Source organism: Mugil cephalus, chromosome 11, assembly GCF_022458985.1.
Source record: "Mugil cephalus isolate CIBA_MC_2020 chromosome 11, CIBA_Mcephalus_1.1, whole genome shotgun sequence".
NCBI classification, from domain to species: Eukaryota; Metazoa; Chordata; class Actinopteri; order Mugiliformes; family Mugilidae; genus Mugil; species Mugil cephalus.
The window spans coordinates 27,599,785-27,618,922 of NC_061780.1; the positions used below are offsets into that span (position 1 = coordinate 27,599,785).

At 45.2% G+C, this 19,138-nt stretch overlaps 2 protein-coding genes across 6 annotated transcripts in view; one reads left to right on the forward strand and one right to left on the reverse strand.

Annotated features, from left to right (window-relative positions):
• LOC125017096 (collagen alpha-6(VI) chain-like) overlaps nt 1-1,072 on the forward strand; it is a 40,263-nt gene extending 39,191 nt beyond the window's left edge. Inside the window, 2 exon segments of the mRNA XM_047599963.1 lie at nt 396-443; nt 560-1,072. Of these exon segments, the coding sequence (XP_047455919.1) occupies nt 396-443; nt 560-735 (224 nt within the window). The 3' untranslated portion in view covers nt 736-1,072.
• A 600-nt stretch (nt 1,073-1,672) lies between these two features.
• On the reverse strand, nt 1,673-18,854 carry pik3r4 (phosphoinositide-3-kinase, regulatory subunit 4). Of its 5 annotated transcripts, none has more exons than XM_047599965.1 (21): nt 18,739-18,854; nt 17,237-17,969; nt 16,887-17,020; nt 16,394-16,604; nt 15,349-15,753; nt 15,041-15,175; nt 13,807-14,028; nt 13,562-13,735; nt 11,790-11,935; nt 11,301-11,504; nt 10,367-10,568; nt 7,631-7,722; nt 7,150-7,372; nt 6,196-6,361; nt 5,350-5,514; nt 4,944-5,155; nt 4,644-4,775; nt 4,368-4,468; nt 3,783-3,871; nt 3,280-3,400; nt 1,673-2,105 (listed from the first exon to the last, which is right to left on the reverse strand). In XM_047599965.1, the coding sequence occupies exons 2-21, from the start codon at nt 17,952-17,954 to the stop codon at nt 1,935-1,937; spliced, it is 4,023 nt and encodes a 1,340-aa protein (XP_047455921.1). In that variant the 5' UTR covers nt 17,955-17,969; nt 18,739-18,854; the 3' UTR covers nt 1,673-1,934. The 5 variants fall into 5 exon arrangements, with proteins under 5 accessions (XP_047455921.1, XP_047455923.1, XP_047455920.1 ...); XM_047599967.1 differs by having other exon boundaries at nt 7,640-7,722; nt 18,478-18,779; XM_047599964.1 differs by having other exon boundaries at nt 18,478-18,779.
• Nucleotides 18,855-19,138: the final 284 nt, after the last annotated feature.

The window sequence follows — 19,138 nt, forward strand, 5'->3', positions numbered from 1 at the left end:
GTTAAATCCAGATGAATGAATGTCTCATATCTGGTTCTGGTCTCATATCTGGTTCCTGGTCTCATATCTGGTTCTGGTCTCATATCTGGTTCTGGTCTCATATCTAGTTCCTGGTCCTTAAACTAATGTAAACATACATGTATTTGTCACATTAGAACATCAGAGCTGATTCAGACTCACTTCCTGTGAGGTCAGCTGATGTGCTCCTGGACAATCCAACCTCATCTGTCCGACTTTAAACTGGTTCAGAAATCTGGATCATCTCCTCCCTCCCTCCCTCCTTCTTTCCTGAATCATCAGCTGATCTCAGAGGAAGTTGTTCAGTTCTCCACCTGGTTCAGTTTGAGTTGATCAGCTGATCTCAGTCAGATAATTCTGTTGTCATCATCTCTCAGATCCAGGATTGGCCGTAGAGACTCACCTGACCAGCTTCGTCTCTAAAGGTAAAGCTCTGCCCTCTTCCTCCCTTCCCTCTTTCCTTCATTCCCTTTCCTCCATCCTTCCTTCCTCGTTTACCTCCATGGTAAATAAACTCCTGTGTGCTCCGTGTCCCTGGCAGACGCCTGCTTCCTGCCCCAGGACCAGGGCGACTGCCAGAAATACTCCATGATGTGGTTCTTTGACACCGAGCAGAACGAATGCGCTCGCTTCTGGTGGGGCGGCTGCGGCGGCAACGCAAACCGCTTCAAGACGCAGTCGGAGTGTGAAAACCTGTGTCTGACCAAGAGTCGATGAGGAGCAGGAGGAGCAGGAGGAGCAGGAGGAGCAGGAGGAGCAGGAGTCCACAGCACCAACATGTATCAGGAAATCTTTTTAGGAAACACGAGTCCTCAAGGAGAATCCTGACGCGTCGGGTGGAACCAGCTGGACGCTGTGTCAGGTCTTTGGACACGTGTTTGATTCCTTGAGCACTTGAGCTCATCAGAAAACTCTTCTACTGTTGGACTAAACATGGCCGACGTGTCTTCAGGTATTTTTCTTTTTGTCTCTCTCCAGATCAGGTGCTATTGAACCAAGAGTTGATTGGAATGATCGAAGCCTCAAGGCCGACATTAAAGAGTGTTTCTGTGAACCAGTCTGGACTTCTTTCACATCACTGCACATAATCTGACAGATATGACGAGTACCCTTAGTCTGGGTACTAACCCTTAGTCTGGATACTAATCCTTAGTCTGGGTACTAACCCCTAGTCTGGATACAAACCCTTAGTCTGGATACAAACCCTTAGTCTGGATACAAACCCTTAGTCTGGATATTAACCCTTAGTCTGGGTACAAACCCTTAGTCTGGATATTAACCCTTAGTCTGGATATTAACCCTTAGTCTGGGTACTAACCCTTAGTCTGGATATTAACCCTTAGTCTGGGTACTGACCCTTAGTCTGGGTACTAACCCCTAGTCTGGGTACTAACCCTATAATCCTGATGTTTTCTACAAATTTCTCCTCATAAAGTTCTGCGTCTCAACGCTCGGTCTGAGCCGTTAAAGGTCAAAAAAGTCTTCGGTCTGTGTCCTCTGTCCCTTCACAGCCTGAAAAATACTTTTATAAAACCTCTGCTTTAGGATTTATGGACTAATTAAAGTAGTTTCCTCCCCCATGGTTGGCGTCATCGCTATCATGCTAATGCTAATGTTTGTTTGAGGTGGTTTTACTGAATGAAACGTAGAAATGTGACGTTCGTGCTTCAGCTTTTATTATTTTACGGTTCAGGGGGCGTGAGAAAGATTTCACAACGTTAATCGTTCTTGAATCGAGTTTTACAACAGTCTATGTACAACGTAAAGCAGTTTCCACGGTAACGACATCCATGGTGTTTCACAGTAAACTGCACTGGTTTAAGGCGACTCAGATGAAATGGACACGGGAACAGAACACGGTTAATTTACCACATTATTACAACAGTAACTGATGCTGATGATGGCGTCTCGCGTCTTCACTTCCACACCTTGACGATGCCGTCTCTGGACGAGGTGACGATGAAGCCCTGTGTCGTCTGGAAGGTGGCGATGTCGGTGATGATGTCGTGGTGACCCACGGGGAGGGACTCGGGCCCACGGCGAGGGGAGTCCTCCACCACGCCACTCTTCTGTTTACTGTGGATCTCCTGGTTAAAGTTCAGACAAGAAGAAGAAGAAGAGAGGACAGAAGTTAACAAGTTGTGTGGACATTTTATTTTACACTTTTAGGCTTTTAGCTTCTTTTCACCCTCTGAGTCCAGAGTCTGACTCTGTTTCACCTTGGTCCTGGTTCGGTTTCATTCTTTCAGCTCAACTTTACAAACTGTGTGAACACGTTGGAGCTAAAACCAGACTAGAACCATCAGATCCAGGAGGAACCAGTTAGAAAACCACAAACACGTTGAACCAACCATTTCTAGAACTTAGAATGTAAATCTAACCTGGACATTTCTAAAGCTGATCAACACATTTAGTTATTTACAACTATTTCCATTAAAATGCATCAAACAACAACTGACACATCATGTCCTGATTGGTTGATGGATGTTTCCACCAATAGGAAAGAGGCTGTCATGTTGTTTCTTTCTATCATGTGTAGCTGGCTAGCTCTCTCCTCCTGCTAGCTCTCTCCTCCTGCTAGCTCTCTCCTCCTGCTAGCTCTCTCCTCCTGCTAGCTCTCTGCTCCTGCTAGCTCTCTGCTCCTGCTAGCTCTCTGCTCCTGCTAGCTCTCTCCTCCTGCTAGCTCTCTCCTCCTGCTAGCTCTCTGCTCCTGCTAGCTCTCTCCTCTGGCTAGCTCTCTCCTCCTGCTAGCTCTCTCCTCCTGCTAGCTCTCTGCTCCTGCTAGCTCTCTCCTCCTGCTAGCTCTCTCCTCCTGCTAGCTCTCTCCTCCTGCTAGCTCTCTGCTCCTGCTAGCTCTCTCCTCCTGCTAGCTCTCTCCTCTTGCTAGCTCTCTCCTCTTGCTAGCTCTCTCCTCTTGCTAGCGTTTTCCTCCGTGAACCAAACATGACGACAACATTCAGGAAAAAGTCTCAGTTATTTAGAACCAGTCTAGTTTTACTTGGTCTAGAAACACGAGTTAAAACTGATCTATAGGCTGAAGTTTCTACTGAAGTAGAAACAGAGACTCGGTGAGAAGCGTCTTAAACTGTTCTTGTGAGGGTTAAAGGGAGGTCAGGGTGGATGGATGGGTGGACAGAGCTCGGCTGTATCCTGATAGTTGGATTTCCTCAAATAAGAATGAGCTTCTCTCTGAACTCTCAGAGTGAGTGTGTGACACGGTTAAAGGTAACGGGTTAATCAGGCCTCCAGGTGCGTGTTTACCTGAACGACTTCCGTCCCTTCGATGATCTTGCGGCTGTAGAGGACGGACGGACAGTGCAGCGAATCGTTGGCGCCTCCGGCCACGATGTACGATCTCTCTGGATACGCCAGGTCCCAGAACCTGAACACAACACGCACACGTCATCACGCTGTGGTTTAGTTTCCAGAAGGTGAGTCTGGCTCAGGGTGGAGAGATGAAACACTGACAAAGTTTCATCTTTCAGGATGTTTGGAGGATGCTTCCTAAAGAGAGAGAATCCTAACAACTAAAAGAAAATCTGTTCAATAAATAGCAGATCTACTAGTCTAGACTAGACTATCTAAATGTCTGATTGTTGCTCTTCATCCATGTGGTGTTAACCAGAGTAAAGTGGCTCAGGGGCTGGATTCCTGCTCCATCCAAGCCACTAAGATCTACTCTTAAATTTGAGGGGAAGGTAAATGAAGCTGAATCAGTTTTAATGTCAGATGAGAACGCTGTTGATCTGGATTCATGTTCAGACCTGATTCTCATGTCGGATCCAGCCGTCAGCAGCAGAGGGTTCCCATCAGCAGGACTGCAGTAGATCCCATGAACGCTGTGAGGAGACGGCTGCAAACACACAAACACACAAAGACACGTCACTAACACTAAAAAACACACCGCAGTGATTTCTGATTATAACTAGGGATGCACCGGTCCGATATCGGTGCTGATATTGAAGAAAATTGTAGCTTGGGTATCGGTGACAATGAGTCTGATCCACGGAGCAGATCTATTCAGTCTAGTTCTACACTGATCACACTGTTTTCAAAATGGAGCGAGAGAAGGAACGAGTTTCCACCTCATAGTGAACAGGTTTTATTAGATTTCCACACGTTTGACCGACGTAGTGAAGCTGCAGGTTTATTTAAGATGAACTGGTCCTTCAGAACATTTCTGTCTGCTCAAAGAAACAGGAAAGAAATGTCTGAGTCAAGCCGGATGCTTCCAGTCTTTTCCACACATCAAGACGTAGTTTGTTTTCCTGTATCGGTATCGGCCGATACTAAACCTCAGGTATCGGTATCGGTGCATCCCTCTTAGAACCAACCAAGGACACGCCTACCTGCATCTCAGACAGCGGAGGGGCGGAGCTCGCCCACAAGGTGAACTTACGATCTCCGGTCTCCATGTCCCACATGGACACTTCATTATTCCCCTGGACGGCTGAGACACAGAGACACAGAGAGACAGAGACACAGAGAGACAGAGACACAGAGAGACAGAGAGACAGAGACACAGAGACACAGAGACACAGAGAGACAGAGACACAGAGACACAGAGACATGTGATGAGCTGATGGTCACATTAAATGAGTCCTGACCAGAGACAGAGCTCAGACCTGCGATGACAGACGACTGGTAGAGAGGATGCATCAGCAGCCGTCTGATTCGTGCTCGGGCCGGGTGGGAGTGGTTTGAGATGGGGAGCTGGAACCGCATGTCCCAGCAGGCCATGGTGCCGCTGCTCGTTCCTGCAGAGAACGAAGAGAAACCTTTAGAGGGTCTGAGCTCCATCGATTATCTTCTGGGCCGGTGCAACACAGGGTTTATCCTTTTTTATATATGTACACTGATGCGTGTGCCTCTGTGGTAAACATGCTTCTAGAAGCCTCCGGGGTTGTGTTTGTGCAGTGACAGACCGAGGCAGAGCCAGCACTGGTGCATGTCCACGGTGAAGGAGGTGATGAGTCCCAGCCGGAGGTCGTGGCGAAGCGTCCAGGCGTTGGAGTTGGAGCGGAGGTCCCAGCCGACCAGCGAGCCGTTGACGGTGGCGTACGCCAGCACAGACTGGGCTCCCGAGTTAAAGTGGTGGATGTCGACCGCACAGCCGTCCTCCTGCAGGTCCAGAGACCTGAGGACAGACCAGAGACAGACTGGATCAAACACCATCAGCTCATCAATGATCAGTGGTTCAGTCAAATTAGTTTAAGAAAATAAGAAAAATAAACGTTTTATAGGTAAAGACTAAACAGCTCATTAACTCCACACGTTATAATTATTAAAGAGAACTACAGAAGTGTGTCGTGTTTAATAAGTAGCGGGTACCTGGTCTGGAACGGCTGAACTTTGGGGGATTTCGGAGGTTTATTGGCTTCGACTGCCAGCAGCTGGATGGAACCGTTATCTGAGGCCACGGCCAGATAATGGGAACCTTGACAGAAGGTCAGAGTCTTGACGTGGCCTCCGATACGAGAGTAGGTCAACACCGACCTGCAGCCACCAACACACAGTTCATTCATCTGTATTAGAGCTGTCAAACCATTCAAAGCTTTAATCAGATTAATCTCAGTTCCTGTGGATTCATTTCCATTGATTACAATTAATTATCATTCATTTTTAATCTCCATTATTCGCTTCTTATTCCAATGCTGCTGCAGCTGAGAACAGTGTCTCCCAGTGAACAGTGGCTGCAGGAGTGGACACATATTAGCAGCAGCATTGGCAGCTTGTCTTTGTCTTGGTTTGTCTTGGTTTGTCTCCAGCTGTTAGCCGCGTTAGCCCAAGTGCTAGCAGAATCCCCGGCTAACGTATGCTTGGCTTGGTTCATGTGCTGTTTGAAGCTGGAAAGAAAACTCCTTCCTGCAGAGTGTGATGATACTTTATGTGTCTCCACTGGTCCCTCTTGGTGTCTTTGTCCTCAAATGTCCCATGGAGAGGACCAACGTGCTGTTTAGCGTCTTCCATCTTTATGGGTTGGTTCTGCTGCCTGTCACTACCGGATCAGCTGGTGCTAACGCTAACGCTACTTGTACAAACTGAGACACGTTCACAGTCGTTCTGCTGCAGATGCTTCATTAATCACATGAATCAGGATGATGGTTAATTAAAGCTTTAATGAGTTCAGCTCTACTCTCTGTTTCTCTTAGTTTTCTTCGTTAATCAGAAACTGACCTGGTGGTCGTGGTCTTGCCCTCCATCTTCTGACTGTCCCAGACCTTGACGGTGCCGTCGTTGGACGCGGTGGCGAAGATGGAGTGTTCGTCTGAGACTCTGATGCGGTTGACGGCAGCTTTGTGTTCGTGGAGGTGTGCGACCAGCAGACCTTTAGGATGCCACCCTGAAACACCAGAGGACAGCTGGAGGATTCATGGTTCTCTAAGATATCAACTAAACATTCTCTGGTTCCTCTGAAAGGACATGGATCCCCCTTCCCCATGTCTACAGGTCTGAGAACAGGCAGGGAGCAGATAAAAATAGGTTTCATTTCAGTCATTTCATTCTTAATGGTTTTCGGAACAGTTTGGCCTTAGCAGATGGAAGAAGAACTTTCTGTATTTTGTCTGTACTGACTGAAGGTTTTTAATCGACGCTCTTTCCTTCTTTCTGCTTTTCTTGGGTGTGTTTTTTGTTTTCAGAAGACACTTTGGTTAGTCCCCACATAGCCTCCGTCTTTCTTCTTACTGTCTGAATCTCCCCAGTGGGGATCAATAAAATATTATCTTATCTTAATTACTTCATTTAACAATGTCAGACGATGTAAATTCAGTTTGGATGTAGTTTAGTTCTGTGTTAAAAATAAAATTAAAAACAGAGTTTCTGCAGGTTTGAACAAGTTAAGAGCAAAATTAAGTCAAATTAAATGACTTTCAGAATAACTAATGAACAGAATCATAGCAGACGGGGCCAGAGGGATCAATGGACGTCAGGGTTTAAACTCGACTTAAAATGATGTGGAGGTGGTTGGTCGTTGGTTTAGAGCCTTATCTGTGCGCGATGTGATTGTGTCTGTTGTAGCGTGACTGTACTGTTGTGTTGTGTTTTGTTATTAAATGGATTTAAGACCTGACTGTAATTTGAGACCTGCGGTGCAGAATACGCTGGTATTTAACCCTGCTCTGGTCCTACCTGGGGGAGGAGGGCGACTCTCCCACTCGGCGCTCTCCATCATCTGCTTGGCCATGCGCTCGGCGCTGCACTGTTCCCTCTTCTGCTGAACCAGCTGCTGCAGCTCGGCCTTGCAGGTGTTGATGCGTCGCTGGTAGGACGGACCGCTCGCCACCGTCTGCAGCACCGGGACCGACGGGGCCGCCGTGCTCCTCCGGATCTGATTGGCCGGCCCGTCAGCCGCCTGAGGACAGACCGGGGAGTTAGGACTTAGTCCTGTCTCAGGATGCTGCGTCTGCCATGCAACATCAGCTGCTTATCTACAGCTGTTGATCTTTGGCAACACCTACAGGTGATGCTGGGAAGCTATAATACCATTAATACTGTATTAGCAAACATTTAAAGAAGTGAGAGAGTTAACGGAAACAGGCTGAACTGGACTCTAAATAAACTGATTTAATGGGAACCTCTGACTCTGGAGTCTAATCTTTGGAGGCGTTACCGTGGTGACCTGAAAGGACGACGGCTCCTGGGATCCAAACATGCTCTTCCACTCCTCGTTCATGGTCGAGTCCTGCTTCGTGTGCTTCCTCGCTACCAGAGAGACACAAACACACCGTCAACAGATGCAGGAACTTCCACAGCTGGTTAGAATTAGTTTTTAATTTCAGATACAGTCGAACAGAGGTCACTCGTTTCCAACTAAAACTCTTTGATTCTGATGAGGGGAAAGGCCCGGCAGGTTTTTGAGGGCTCAGGGTGACTGATGTTGGAGATTCCTGAAGCTCTTTCTCTTTCAGAAAAACGTGCGGGTCCTGGAGGGTTAGAGCTGATCTGAGTTAAACTTCAAACGCTTTCACCGCCTTTAACACAAAACCAATGTGTTCACCAGGACCAGCTGGAACGCAATGAAACCAAATCAGACCTGATGGGAACGAACCTCAGTGATTCAGATCACAGTCTAAAACAATATGAGCTGGACCTGACTAAACCAGTGTAAAACCAAGTCCAAACCAGTTTATAACCTAGTCGAGAATAAGTCTAAAACCAAATCCAAAACCAGGTGCAGATCCAAATCTGACACCAGTTTATCCAAGTCTAAAATCAGTTCCAAATAAAGTTTTCAATCAAGTTCCAATCCACTTTAGAACTAGAGGCAAACCAGCTTATAGCCAAGTCCAAAATAAGCGTAAAACCAATCCAAAACTAGATCAAACTAAATCCCAAACCAGGTGAACACCGAGTCTAAAACCAGATCTGAAACCAGTTTAAAACCAAACCCAAACCAAATCTAAAATCATATGCAAAACCAGATCTAAATGCAGTCTAAAACCAAGTCCCAATCCAGTTTAAAATTAGGACCAAATCAGCTTATAACCAAGTCTAAACCCAGTCTAAAACCAGATCTAAATGCAGTGTAAAACTACAACAGAACCAGTTTATAACCCAAAATAACACTAAAACCAAATACCAAACCAGACCAAACTAAATCCCAAACCAGGTGCAAATACAATCTAAAACCAGATCTGAAACCAGTTTAAAATCAGATCTCAATACAGCCTAAAACCAAGTCCAGATCAGGTCTTAATCCAGATGAAAAACCAGTCCAACCAGTTTCATGAATACTGAAGTCATCATGTCTCACTACCACCATGAGGTGTTTTCTCACACTTTATTGTATTTATTCTTCTATGTTTATTCTACTTTGACGAACTTCTCTTCGTTTCTGACTGAACTCATGTTTTACAGATGTGTTAATGTTTTATTATTAATCAGCAGCTGGATTCACTCTGCAGTAAACATTCAAACATTCAAACTCAATCTGGAGGAAAAAAAAACGTATGCATGAAAACTGATTTACAAAAAAAGTCACCACAAAAATAAAGGAACAATGACACAAACATGTTGGACATGGAAAGTCCCATGAAACTAGAGATTATCTGAGACCAGGACTCAAAGACCAGAGACACAGGCTCAACACAACATCTGTCACATCTGGTTTAAGTTTAGGAACAAGAAACTAAAAAACAACAAAGTAATAATCTGTTTTTTACGATGAAGCTGTCGTCAGGATTTGAGCTTTGATGCAAATAAAGGAACATTTCAGACTTGATGGGGCCTTAAACAGATTTATTACTCTGAATTATTCAGACTGAGTCAGATGCTGCAGAGATGAACTGAAATCTGAAAACATTCTAATACGAAGCAGAAAAACAAAACAACGTCGGGTCGTCTGCAGGTAAAGACGAGACGGACGGAGTTCACTGGAAGACGACTTCAGCTTTAACCTGGAAAAAACTCCTCAATAATGAGAAACCATCTAAATCCAGGTCTGAAACATCTAAATCCAGATCTGAAACATCTAAATCCAGATCTGAAACATCTAAATCCAGATCTGAAACACGTCTAAATCCAGATCTGAAACACGTCTAAAACCAGATCTGAAACATCTAAATCCAGATCTGAAACATCTAAATCCAGATCTGAAACACGTCTAAATCCAGATCTGAAACACGTCTAAAACCAGATCTGAAACATCTAAATCCAGATCTGAAACATCTAAATCCAGGTCTGAAACATCTAAAGCCAGACCTGAAACATGTCTAAAATGAGACCAACAACCAGTTTGAAACACAAATCCAATGCAAACTCACATCTGAAACCAGTTTAAAACCAGATCTGAAACCAGACCAAATCATGTCTAAAATCTGATCTGAAACACGTTCAAGTGTCTAAGTAATTTCTCCCTGGGATCAATAAAGTAATTCTGATTCTGATTCTAAACCTGATCCAAATCCAGTCTAAAACCAGACCAACAACCAGTTTGAAGAACAAATCCAATCTAAATAAATCTAAATATATGAGATTAAAATCATTTCTTTGTCCCACAGAATACACGGGGGCAGAAAAATAACAACAATAAAGACAAATAATAAGATAAAAACAGTAAGAAATAAAAAAAATAGAACAGAATAAACAATATTATGTACAAAAGTGTTGAATTACAAAAGAACCTCTGACTTTAATCGGCAGATAAAAAACTTGTGTTGTGACTGAAACCTGATTAAATAAAGCGTCTGAACCTGAGCAGGACGTCCTGGTTTAACTTCTCAGATCTGACTCAATTAAAATCAGCCTCTGAGAAGATGGTGAACATGTTTTAAATCGTAGCATCGTGCTAACACGGCCTCTGGCCGCCTGATGTGTTCCTAATAAAGTGGCTGGTTGCGGTGGTTACCTCTCTTGTCCTCGGCCTCAGGTTTGGGTTTGACCAGGTCCACCTGGCGCCCGGTGATGCCCAGCGTGGCCAGGTCGATGACGCCGGTCTGCGCCGCCTCCCCCAGGTGGCTCTGCTCGCCCATGTTGGCTTTGGCCTTGTTGGATTTCAGCATGAAGTCTTTGAGGGCCAGCAGCTTGTCCTCCTCCGCCTCGGTCATCCCCTGAACCCCAGAGCACACAAACCGGGTCAGAGCCGAGCCAGGATCCGGGTCATCAAAGAGGTTCTGAGCTCAAGGGCACTGAATGGACGACTTAATGGAGAACTCTGGGGGGGGTCCAGATCTATAACCAGTCTGAACCCAGATCTAAAACCAGTCTGAATCCAGATAAACCGGTCGAGCCCGACAGACCAGTGATCCGATTCATCGAAGCAGTTCTGAGCTCAAGGGCCAGATTATTGGGACGACTTAACGTTGACAACTCGGGGGTCCAGATCTATGACCAGTCTGAACCCAGATCTAAAACCAGTCTGAATCCAGATCTATGACCAGTCTGAATCCAGATCTATGACCAGTCTGAATCCAGATCTATGACCAGTCTGAACCCAGATCTATAACCAGTCTGAATCCAGATCTATAAGCAGCCTGAACCTGTTTTGTCCCATGTGACTTTGCCTACTGCACTAAACGTCTTTGTATTTAAACATCTGGTCCGAGGCCCAGTAATGATCCATGTCCGTCTTCAAATATGCTTCAATCATTTGTGTTATTTAAAGAAACCAGATGTCATTAAGTTTATTTATTTAAGTGTTTATTTTGCACATGTGCGCTATATATACCATTTATTTGAGACCAGATCGCTGGGCGTCAGCGCCCTCTACTGGCTGAATCTATACCCAGCTCATCCTGGACCCCCCCCCAAACCTCTCCACTGACCAGGAACTGATCTCTGACCTGTGACAGGAGCTTTTTGAGCAGCTGGGCGACGGCGGGCTCGTCTGCCGCAGGGCATTCTGGGATAGATCCAGACCTCTTCTTCTGGCGCAGCAGCAGGTGTCTGAACAGGCTGCTGATGTCTCTGGAGCGGAGGGTGTAGTCGAAGATGGAGCGACTCACCGGTTCCTTCAGGACGCTCAGCAGAACCAGCTCCTTATCGATCTGGAGACAGGAGGAGGAGGAGGAGGAGGAGGAGGAGGAAGAGGACTCAGCATTAGTTTACAGCACTGAGCCGACCTACACCCGCGTGAGAGACTTCGACTTGTACCTTTTTACCAGTTGGGTTCATTTTTGTTTCTACTTCCAAGGAATGTGCGATAACTAATCGTACACAGTATTAAGCCAAAAACAATTTGCCATTTTGTAATAAATGTGATAAGCGCAGGTTGATGACGTCGTTTTAAAACTGTTGAATAAACTGTGTAAACTGTGTAAAGTGTGGGCGACCTGGATGATGGGCTGCGTGATGAAGGGGTTGAGGTGGGGCATCAGTTTGCAGTAGACGTCGGCCACGTTGAGGTGCTGAGCGACGACCGTGATGAAGCCCACCGCCCCGTAACGGATCCACAGGTTGGGGTGGCACAGGAACGGAGCTACGGCAAGAGGCACAGGACAAACTCTGCTTTAGTTTTACATTGCACCTTAGTTTTAGGCTGTTTTTTATTACAATATATTTGCAATAATAATAATGATGCAGTATATATCTAAAAAATATCTAAATAATATAAATATAAAATCCCTGGAATTACTGTTTACGCTTTATTCACTTTACTCGTCCAGTCACGTTTACATCCTCTATGGAAAATTTATAAAGTTAAAACACTGATAGTTTTTTGTTTTTTAGTTGGAGTCTTTTGTCTTTTTACTTTACATACTTTATTTTTTGTTATTTGTCACTAAAAATATCGTGTTCTTGCACGTCATGCTGCTCAACTGTGTCTTAAATTCCTCCTTGGGGACAAATAAAGTTTTGTGAACCTGAATTTGCATCTTAAAGGAGGAAACAGAAAAACCTTGTCTGTCCCCGTGGGGGCAATTAAAGTCCCACAGGGCAACAACGACAAGACTGAGTGGAAAAGATGAGGTACAATAAGTATCAGAGAATAAAATAATTAGGATGAATGAAAAAGACAATGAGTGAACATTACAAACCATCTATACATTAACAGTGACGTACAGTACATGAAGTACATGAAGTATATGAAGTATATGAGGTACATGAGGTACATGAAGTATATGTATTATGTGTATTATATAGAGTATATGCAGTATATGAAGCATATGAAGTAAATGGAGTATATGAAGTATATGAAGTACATGAAGTATATAGAGTATATGCAGTAAATGAAGTAAATGAAGTATATGAAGTAAATGGTATAAATGGAGTAAATGGAGTAAATGAAGTATATGAAGTAAATGAAGTAAATGGAGTAAATGAAGTAAATGGAGTAAGTGAAGTATATGCAGTATATGAAGTATATTTAGTATATGTAGTATATGTAGTAAATGAAGTATATGAGGTACATGAAGTACATGAAGTATATGTATTATGTGTATTATGTGCAGTATATTTAGTATATGAAGTATATGCAGTATATGAAGTAAATGAAGTAAATTAAGTATATGGAGTAAATGAAGTATATGCAGTATATGGAGTATATGAAGTATATGCAGTATATGCAGTATATGCAGTATATGAAGTATATGCAGTATATGCAGTATATGAAGTATATTTAGTATATGCAGTATTTGAAGTATATGAAGTAAATGAAGTATATGAAGTATATGAAGTATATGTATTATGTGTATTATGTGCAGTATATTTAGTATATGAAGTATATGAAGTATATGCAGTAAATGAAGTATATTCAGTATATGGAGTAAATGCAGTATATGCAGTAAATGAAGTATATTCAGTATATGGAGTATATGCAGTAAATGAAGTATATTCAGTATATGAAGTATATTTAGTATATGCAGTATATGTAGTATATGCAGTATATGCAGTAAATGAAGTAAATGAAGTATATGAGGTACATGAAGTATATGTATTATGTGTATTATGTGCAGTATATTTAGTATATGAAGTATATGCATAAATGAAGTATATGCAGTAAATGAAGTATATTCAGTATATGGAGTATATGCAGTAAATGAAGTATATGCAGTAAATGAAGTATATTCAGTATATGCAGTAAATGCAGTAAATGAAGAGTCACCGATGTCGCTGACGAACTCGTAGATGTGCGGTTTCTGCAGGAGGCCGAGCTGACACATGCAGGTCAGAGCGTTGAGCGCTTTGTAGATGACGAACTCCTCGGTGTCGCTCAGGCCCTGCTGCAGCAGAGGCTTCAGGATGGACGAGCTCTGCCAGCCCACGTACGCCGCCACGCCTGGAGGACAGAGAGCCGGTCAACACGCGCGACTTCCTGAAAGCCGGGTCATGTGACGCGCGTCCTCTTACCCACGATGCTGTCGAAGAAGGCGCCCCTCAGGTGCCAGTCGTTCTTGTCGTTGAGGAAGGTGATCATGTGGGACAGCAGGACGTCGTTGGCTTTCTGGCGGCCGAAGAAGACGCAGAGTCGCGTGATGCCGTTCTCCATCAGAGACTGTTTGACGATGTTCTCAGAGTCACTGAGCAGCGTCACCACCTTCTGCTGAACCATCTCATGCAGCGCCTGCAGCTCTGGACGCAACAACACGGGGCTCACAGTTACACACGGTATTCGATCTGTTTGTATTTGTGCTGGTTTCATACACCTATGGCTATTTGCACTGGTGGAAGAGGGAAGGAACAAATAGGGGAGGAGACAATTAATCTGACTGGTGTGTGAGTCTCGGACCGTCAGCATTGTTGTCGTTCGTTTGTGGTCAAAGTGTGAGCCTTTGTTTGGTTGTACAATCCTAACCTTAACCCCTAACCCCTAACTCCTAACCCCTATCCCTTAACCCTTAACTCCTAACTCCTAACCCTTAACTCCTAACCCTTAACCCCTAACCCTTAACCCTTAACTCCTAACACCTAACCCTGGGGTCACAAAACCTTCGGATTGTTGAAACTGAAGATTGTGAGTAAATGTTTGGTGGAGCTGAATGGACGTCTCCGTGAGTCTCATTCTACGGATGCACCACAGAAAAGGCAGCGTCAGATATGATCCCGCTACAGCAGCCGCTCTTTGTCAGACATGTTTTTGACCAGTTGGATAATATATGTCAGAAAGCTTATTCTTCATTGTCCTGTAGTAAATTAACTGAACAAATTTATAAATCATGTACAGAACGTACTTGGCCCCACTCAGATTAGGTCAAATGTTTTTTCGGGAATGTAGAAAATTAAAACATTTGTGGAAGGTGGTGCATGATCTGATTATATGGAAACTCCACTGGACAATAAACTAGATGAAGCGCAGAGGAAGAGGATCACTGTCATATCCTACAGCAGAGAAATGCATCCTACTCTATCAGCAAAGACCCCATTATTTATTTAGTTTAAACTAATCTAGAATGATTCCCATTAAAAAGGGGGCACCACTTACAGACCTCTGGTCCATCACAGCCTGGTTGAGTGTGGATACCACATAAACATGATGAACTGTGACTATGGACTGACTGGATTTATTTATGCCTTTTTTCATTCAGTTGAGTTTGTTAGTGATGGTCACTGAAAGATTAAGAACTAAATAAAAAGCCTTGTTCACCTGAGTCGTAGTTCTCGTTGGGGTGAAGAGTTTCCTCAGCGTCTTCTCCGCTGACCTCCTGCTCCGTGTTCACGTTGTTCTCTTGAACCAACTCCAGGAAACGCAGCGCACTCTCAGCCAGGTGGGCGATGTTCTCTGGGAAGGTTCAAGATTCAGATTCACGTTTAGATTCAGATCACTTCATTAGTCCCAGAGAGGACATTCATTTCATGATCAACACCAGCGACCTGAGGGCGTGATTACAGATCCACTGCAGGATCAGGGTGGGGAAATATTCTGCGTTACAACAACAAACGCATCACGCTGACCTGCGTACGCCAGCCTGACGATGGTGGCGTCGTCCTGGGCGAGGTGGGCGATGCCGGGGAGGATGTACTCTGGGTAGATGTTGACGTCGTTCCTCGGCACCTCCTTCACCAGCGCCAGGACCTTGGCCAGAGTCCGGACGGCCTGAGCTCGTACCCGGGGCACGGGGTCGTTACAGAAGTGCAGCAGGTACGGAGTGATGCGGTCCAGCAGGACGTCCACGCCCAGACGGGGGGCCAGGTGGAGGACCAGCTCCAACGCTGCTAGCTTAGAGTCACAGGAGTGCAGCGTCTGCAGGCAGGAGGAGATGACCGACACCAGCACGATCAGGCCCTGCTCCTCCCTGGAGCTCAGCACAATGTCACCTCCTTCCTGGGACAACGAGGAGGAGGAGGAGGAGGAGGAGCCTGGAGGAAAAACACCAACACTGAGCTGAAGCCTCCAGTTGTCTTCAATGACCTGTCTGTTCCTATGTCTGATTAATTAACTAAAATATCTTCTAGATCAGAGACTAGAAACCACCCTGATAGTAATGACATCATTCTGGACTCATTCATCAACCCCTGGACTAGACCTGGACCAGACCTGGACCAGACCTGGACTAGACCTGGACTAGACCTGGACCAGACCTGGACCAGACCTGGACCCAGAGGTTCTAGAAACACCACAAAGCTCACATGTTCTCCAAAGGTTCTAGTAAGATAGAACCAGGCCCATTACAGGAGGCACCAAGGTTACATGCTACATATCAATGCTAAGCTAACTCTCACTACTAGATGGCTGCATTGTGTGTATTATCTGTAGTAGCACCATTAGACCACTAGATGGAGACTAAAGGTTCAGATTCTATGAGTCCAGTCTCCATGTGGTTCATAGCTGATGTAGAATCATGAGGACAGACTCTAAAGGACCCAGGAGATAAAAACTAGATCAGGTACATTTGTTGATGACATATTGAGACAGAAGAAGAAGCTCTGACATGATGACTGAGAAACTGAGTGTTTTCTCTGTTAGCTGAGGCTAGCTGGTTATCTTAATCCCTCTCACCTCCTCGCAGGTTGTGCAGGATGTTGTCGAGGTCTTTGCGGATGACGAGGACGCGCTCGTCGGCCGACTGGAAGGTCTCCTTGGCGAACTGAGCCATGTACGGCAGGAGGAAAGTGTAGAAGATGTCGGGGAAAGCTTTTCCTCTCTGCTGCTTCAGATACTCCTCGGCCGTCAGACGCTTCTCAGGCTCCCGCTGAACCATCTGAGCCACCTGAGAGGACGCAAACAACGACACCGGCTGGAGATGTTCGGCTGTAGAAGCACTGATGATGTTACCCATCATACTATCAATCAGACTTTATTTGTAGAGAAGTTTTCACGCAAAACATCCCACCCGCACCTCCCCTAAACCTACATGGACAAATAGACTCCTAACCATGAGGCTAAATCGTCATTTAGATTTTCAACTAGCCCGACTATATTATGTCAGTATTCTCGGTAAAGCCTCAGTGTGTGTCTCCTGCATTAAATGGACTGAGGACTGAATCAGTACCAGCTCTCTGATGCTCCGGTCCTCGATCTTCATGAGGACGTGCTCGGTCTGGAAGTGTCCTTTACGATACGCCAGCAGCTGGGACAGATCGAAGAGAGGAACGCCCTCTGTGAACAACTCCGCTATCACACAACCTGCAACCACACAACCAGTCTGCATCAGCTCTGGATTCACAGGAAACATCCCTGCATCTAAAGAACACGTCTCTGAACCAGTTTCATAAAGTCATCCTTTTCTTCTGTGACTAAGACGTTGATGAGCTACAACTAAGATTAAAAATAACAAGCAAAAAAACAACAAATACAAGACAAAAAATCAAAGATGGCGGCCAACGTGAAGCCATCTCTGACCTGCAGAGAAGATGTCCATGGCCTGTCTGAGCTCCCCTCTGCTCCTCTGGTTGTTGTTGGTCAGGTCGACCAGGGGCGTGTTCTGGTCGCTGTCGGTGGTGAACATGCTCCCGTCCACAAACCTCTCGGGGGCGATGTAGCACGTCCTCCGCCTGGACGTGTCGAAGAAGTAGTTGAAGTCGGCAGGGTTGTCCTCCGGTAGGTATGTGGGCTTGAAGCTGGCGAAGTCTGTGAGCAGCACCCAGTTCCAGCTGGTCACCATCACGTTCTCCGTCTTGATGTCTCCGTGGCGGACGCCGGCCTTGTGCGCCTGGTCGACGGCGTTGAGGATCTGGAAGGCGAGCCAGCGCTTCTCCACGTTGTTGAGGAAAGGCCGCGTGCTGATGCGGTCGTACAGGTTATCCCGGACATACTGTCGGAACAAGATGGCCGCCTTCTCTGTCAGGGACGTCTTCTGGAAGGGCAGGCAGTTCTGGCAGGAGTGCAGCCGGATCTTCAGCTCCTCCAGCTCCTGCTTGTAGCTGGTCAGCGGCAGCGAGGGGTCCTGGATGGCGAACACCTTCACCACCACCAGCCCCTCCCGGTGTTTGGCTCGGGCCACCTTGAAGAAGCGAGTGCTGCCCAGACTTTTATCGTACTCGAGGTCGTGGATGTCTGAGAAGTAGCTGTCAACCGACAGGATCTGAGAGGGGGCGATGCCCGCCAGCTGGTTCCCCATCACGCCTCAACACGTCTGGGGAAGAAGATAAAGCACTAATGTATTACTGTCCTCGGGCCGATTCCTATGTCTGATTAGTTAGTGATGAACTAAAATGTCTTCTAGAATAGAGAGTAGAAACCACGCTGACAGTAATGACATCATTCTGGACTCATCCATCAACCCCTGGACCAGACCTGGACTAGACCTGGACCAGACCTGGACTAAACCTGGACCAGACCTGGACTAGACCTGGACCAGACCCGAACTAAACCGTCTGTTACTTTCCTACTACAAACACTTAACAAAAACAGTTGTAAATAAAGTTGACTGCTCGATTTATACGTTTTAAAGTAAATAAGTGAAACAGATTTATCCTTGGCGATTCTCAAACATCTGGATTTTACAGCTGATCAGCCTCAGAGTGACACAAATGTGACAATATATCATTGTAGCATGAGCTGAGCTAACACTTATCAGCTCAACCAAAAATATTAATCATTAAATATATAATTAAAAGACACCAAAAACAATTAAAACAAACCAGTGTCGCAGCAGGTTAATTGTTTGCAGACTGTTGTTGTGTTAGCTTTAGCTCGGCTAGCTGTTTACGAAGTCCCAGTGATGCTGCTAACGGAAGCTAACGGATGCTAACAGAGACAAACTTCCGCCTGATTAAACGTCATCGTGTCGCCTTCCGGTGTATCCGCCTATAGATATTCCTATTCTGCCGGCGAATAGCGGGAACCGTGTACAAAAAAACGTAATTAGAAGGTTAGAAGTGTTAGCCGGATTGCTCACTAACAATTAGCTGAATCCAGCTGGTGTTTTGCATCCGGGTCAAAGGTACCGCCTCCACTGGCCAACTCCGGTACTGCAAAGATCGTCTAAGGAGAAGATGACACTTTCTGTAGTTCAAACCATAACCTACACACATTAAAGGCTGAGACAGTTGAGCTTTCTTTAACTGGTGAGAGCATCTTTTAAACATCGGATCTTTGTTTGGAGCCGAAGGAACTTTCCAGCGCCGACATCGATTTCCTGCAAGTATCGTAAATATAACTGGCAGTGATTTAACTTGTTCAAAATTATAATCATTTATTACTTATTGATTCAACATTTAACATCAACATTCAAATTCCCACTATACCGCTGTTTCATTTTAATGCCATTTTTTAAAGAATGATTCATTCAGACATTTTAAC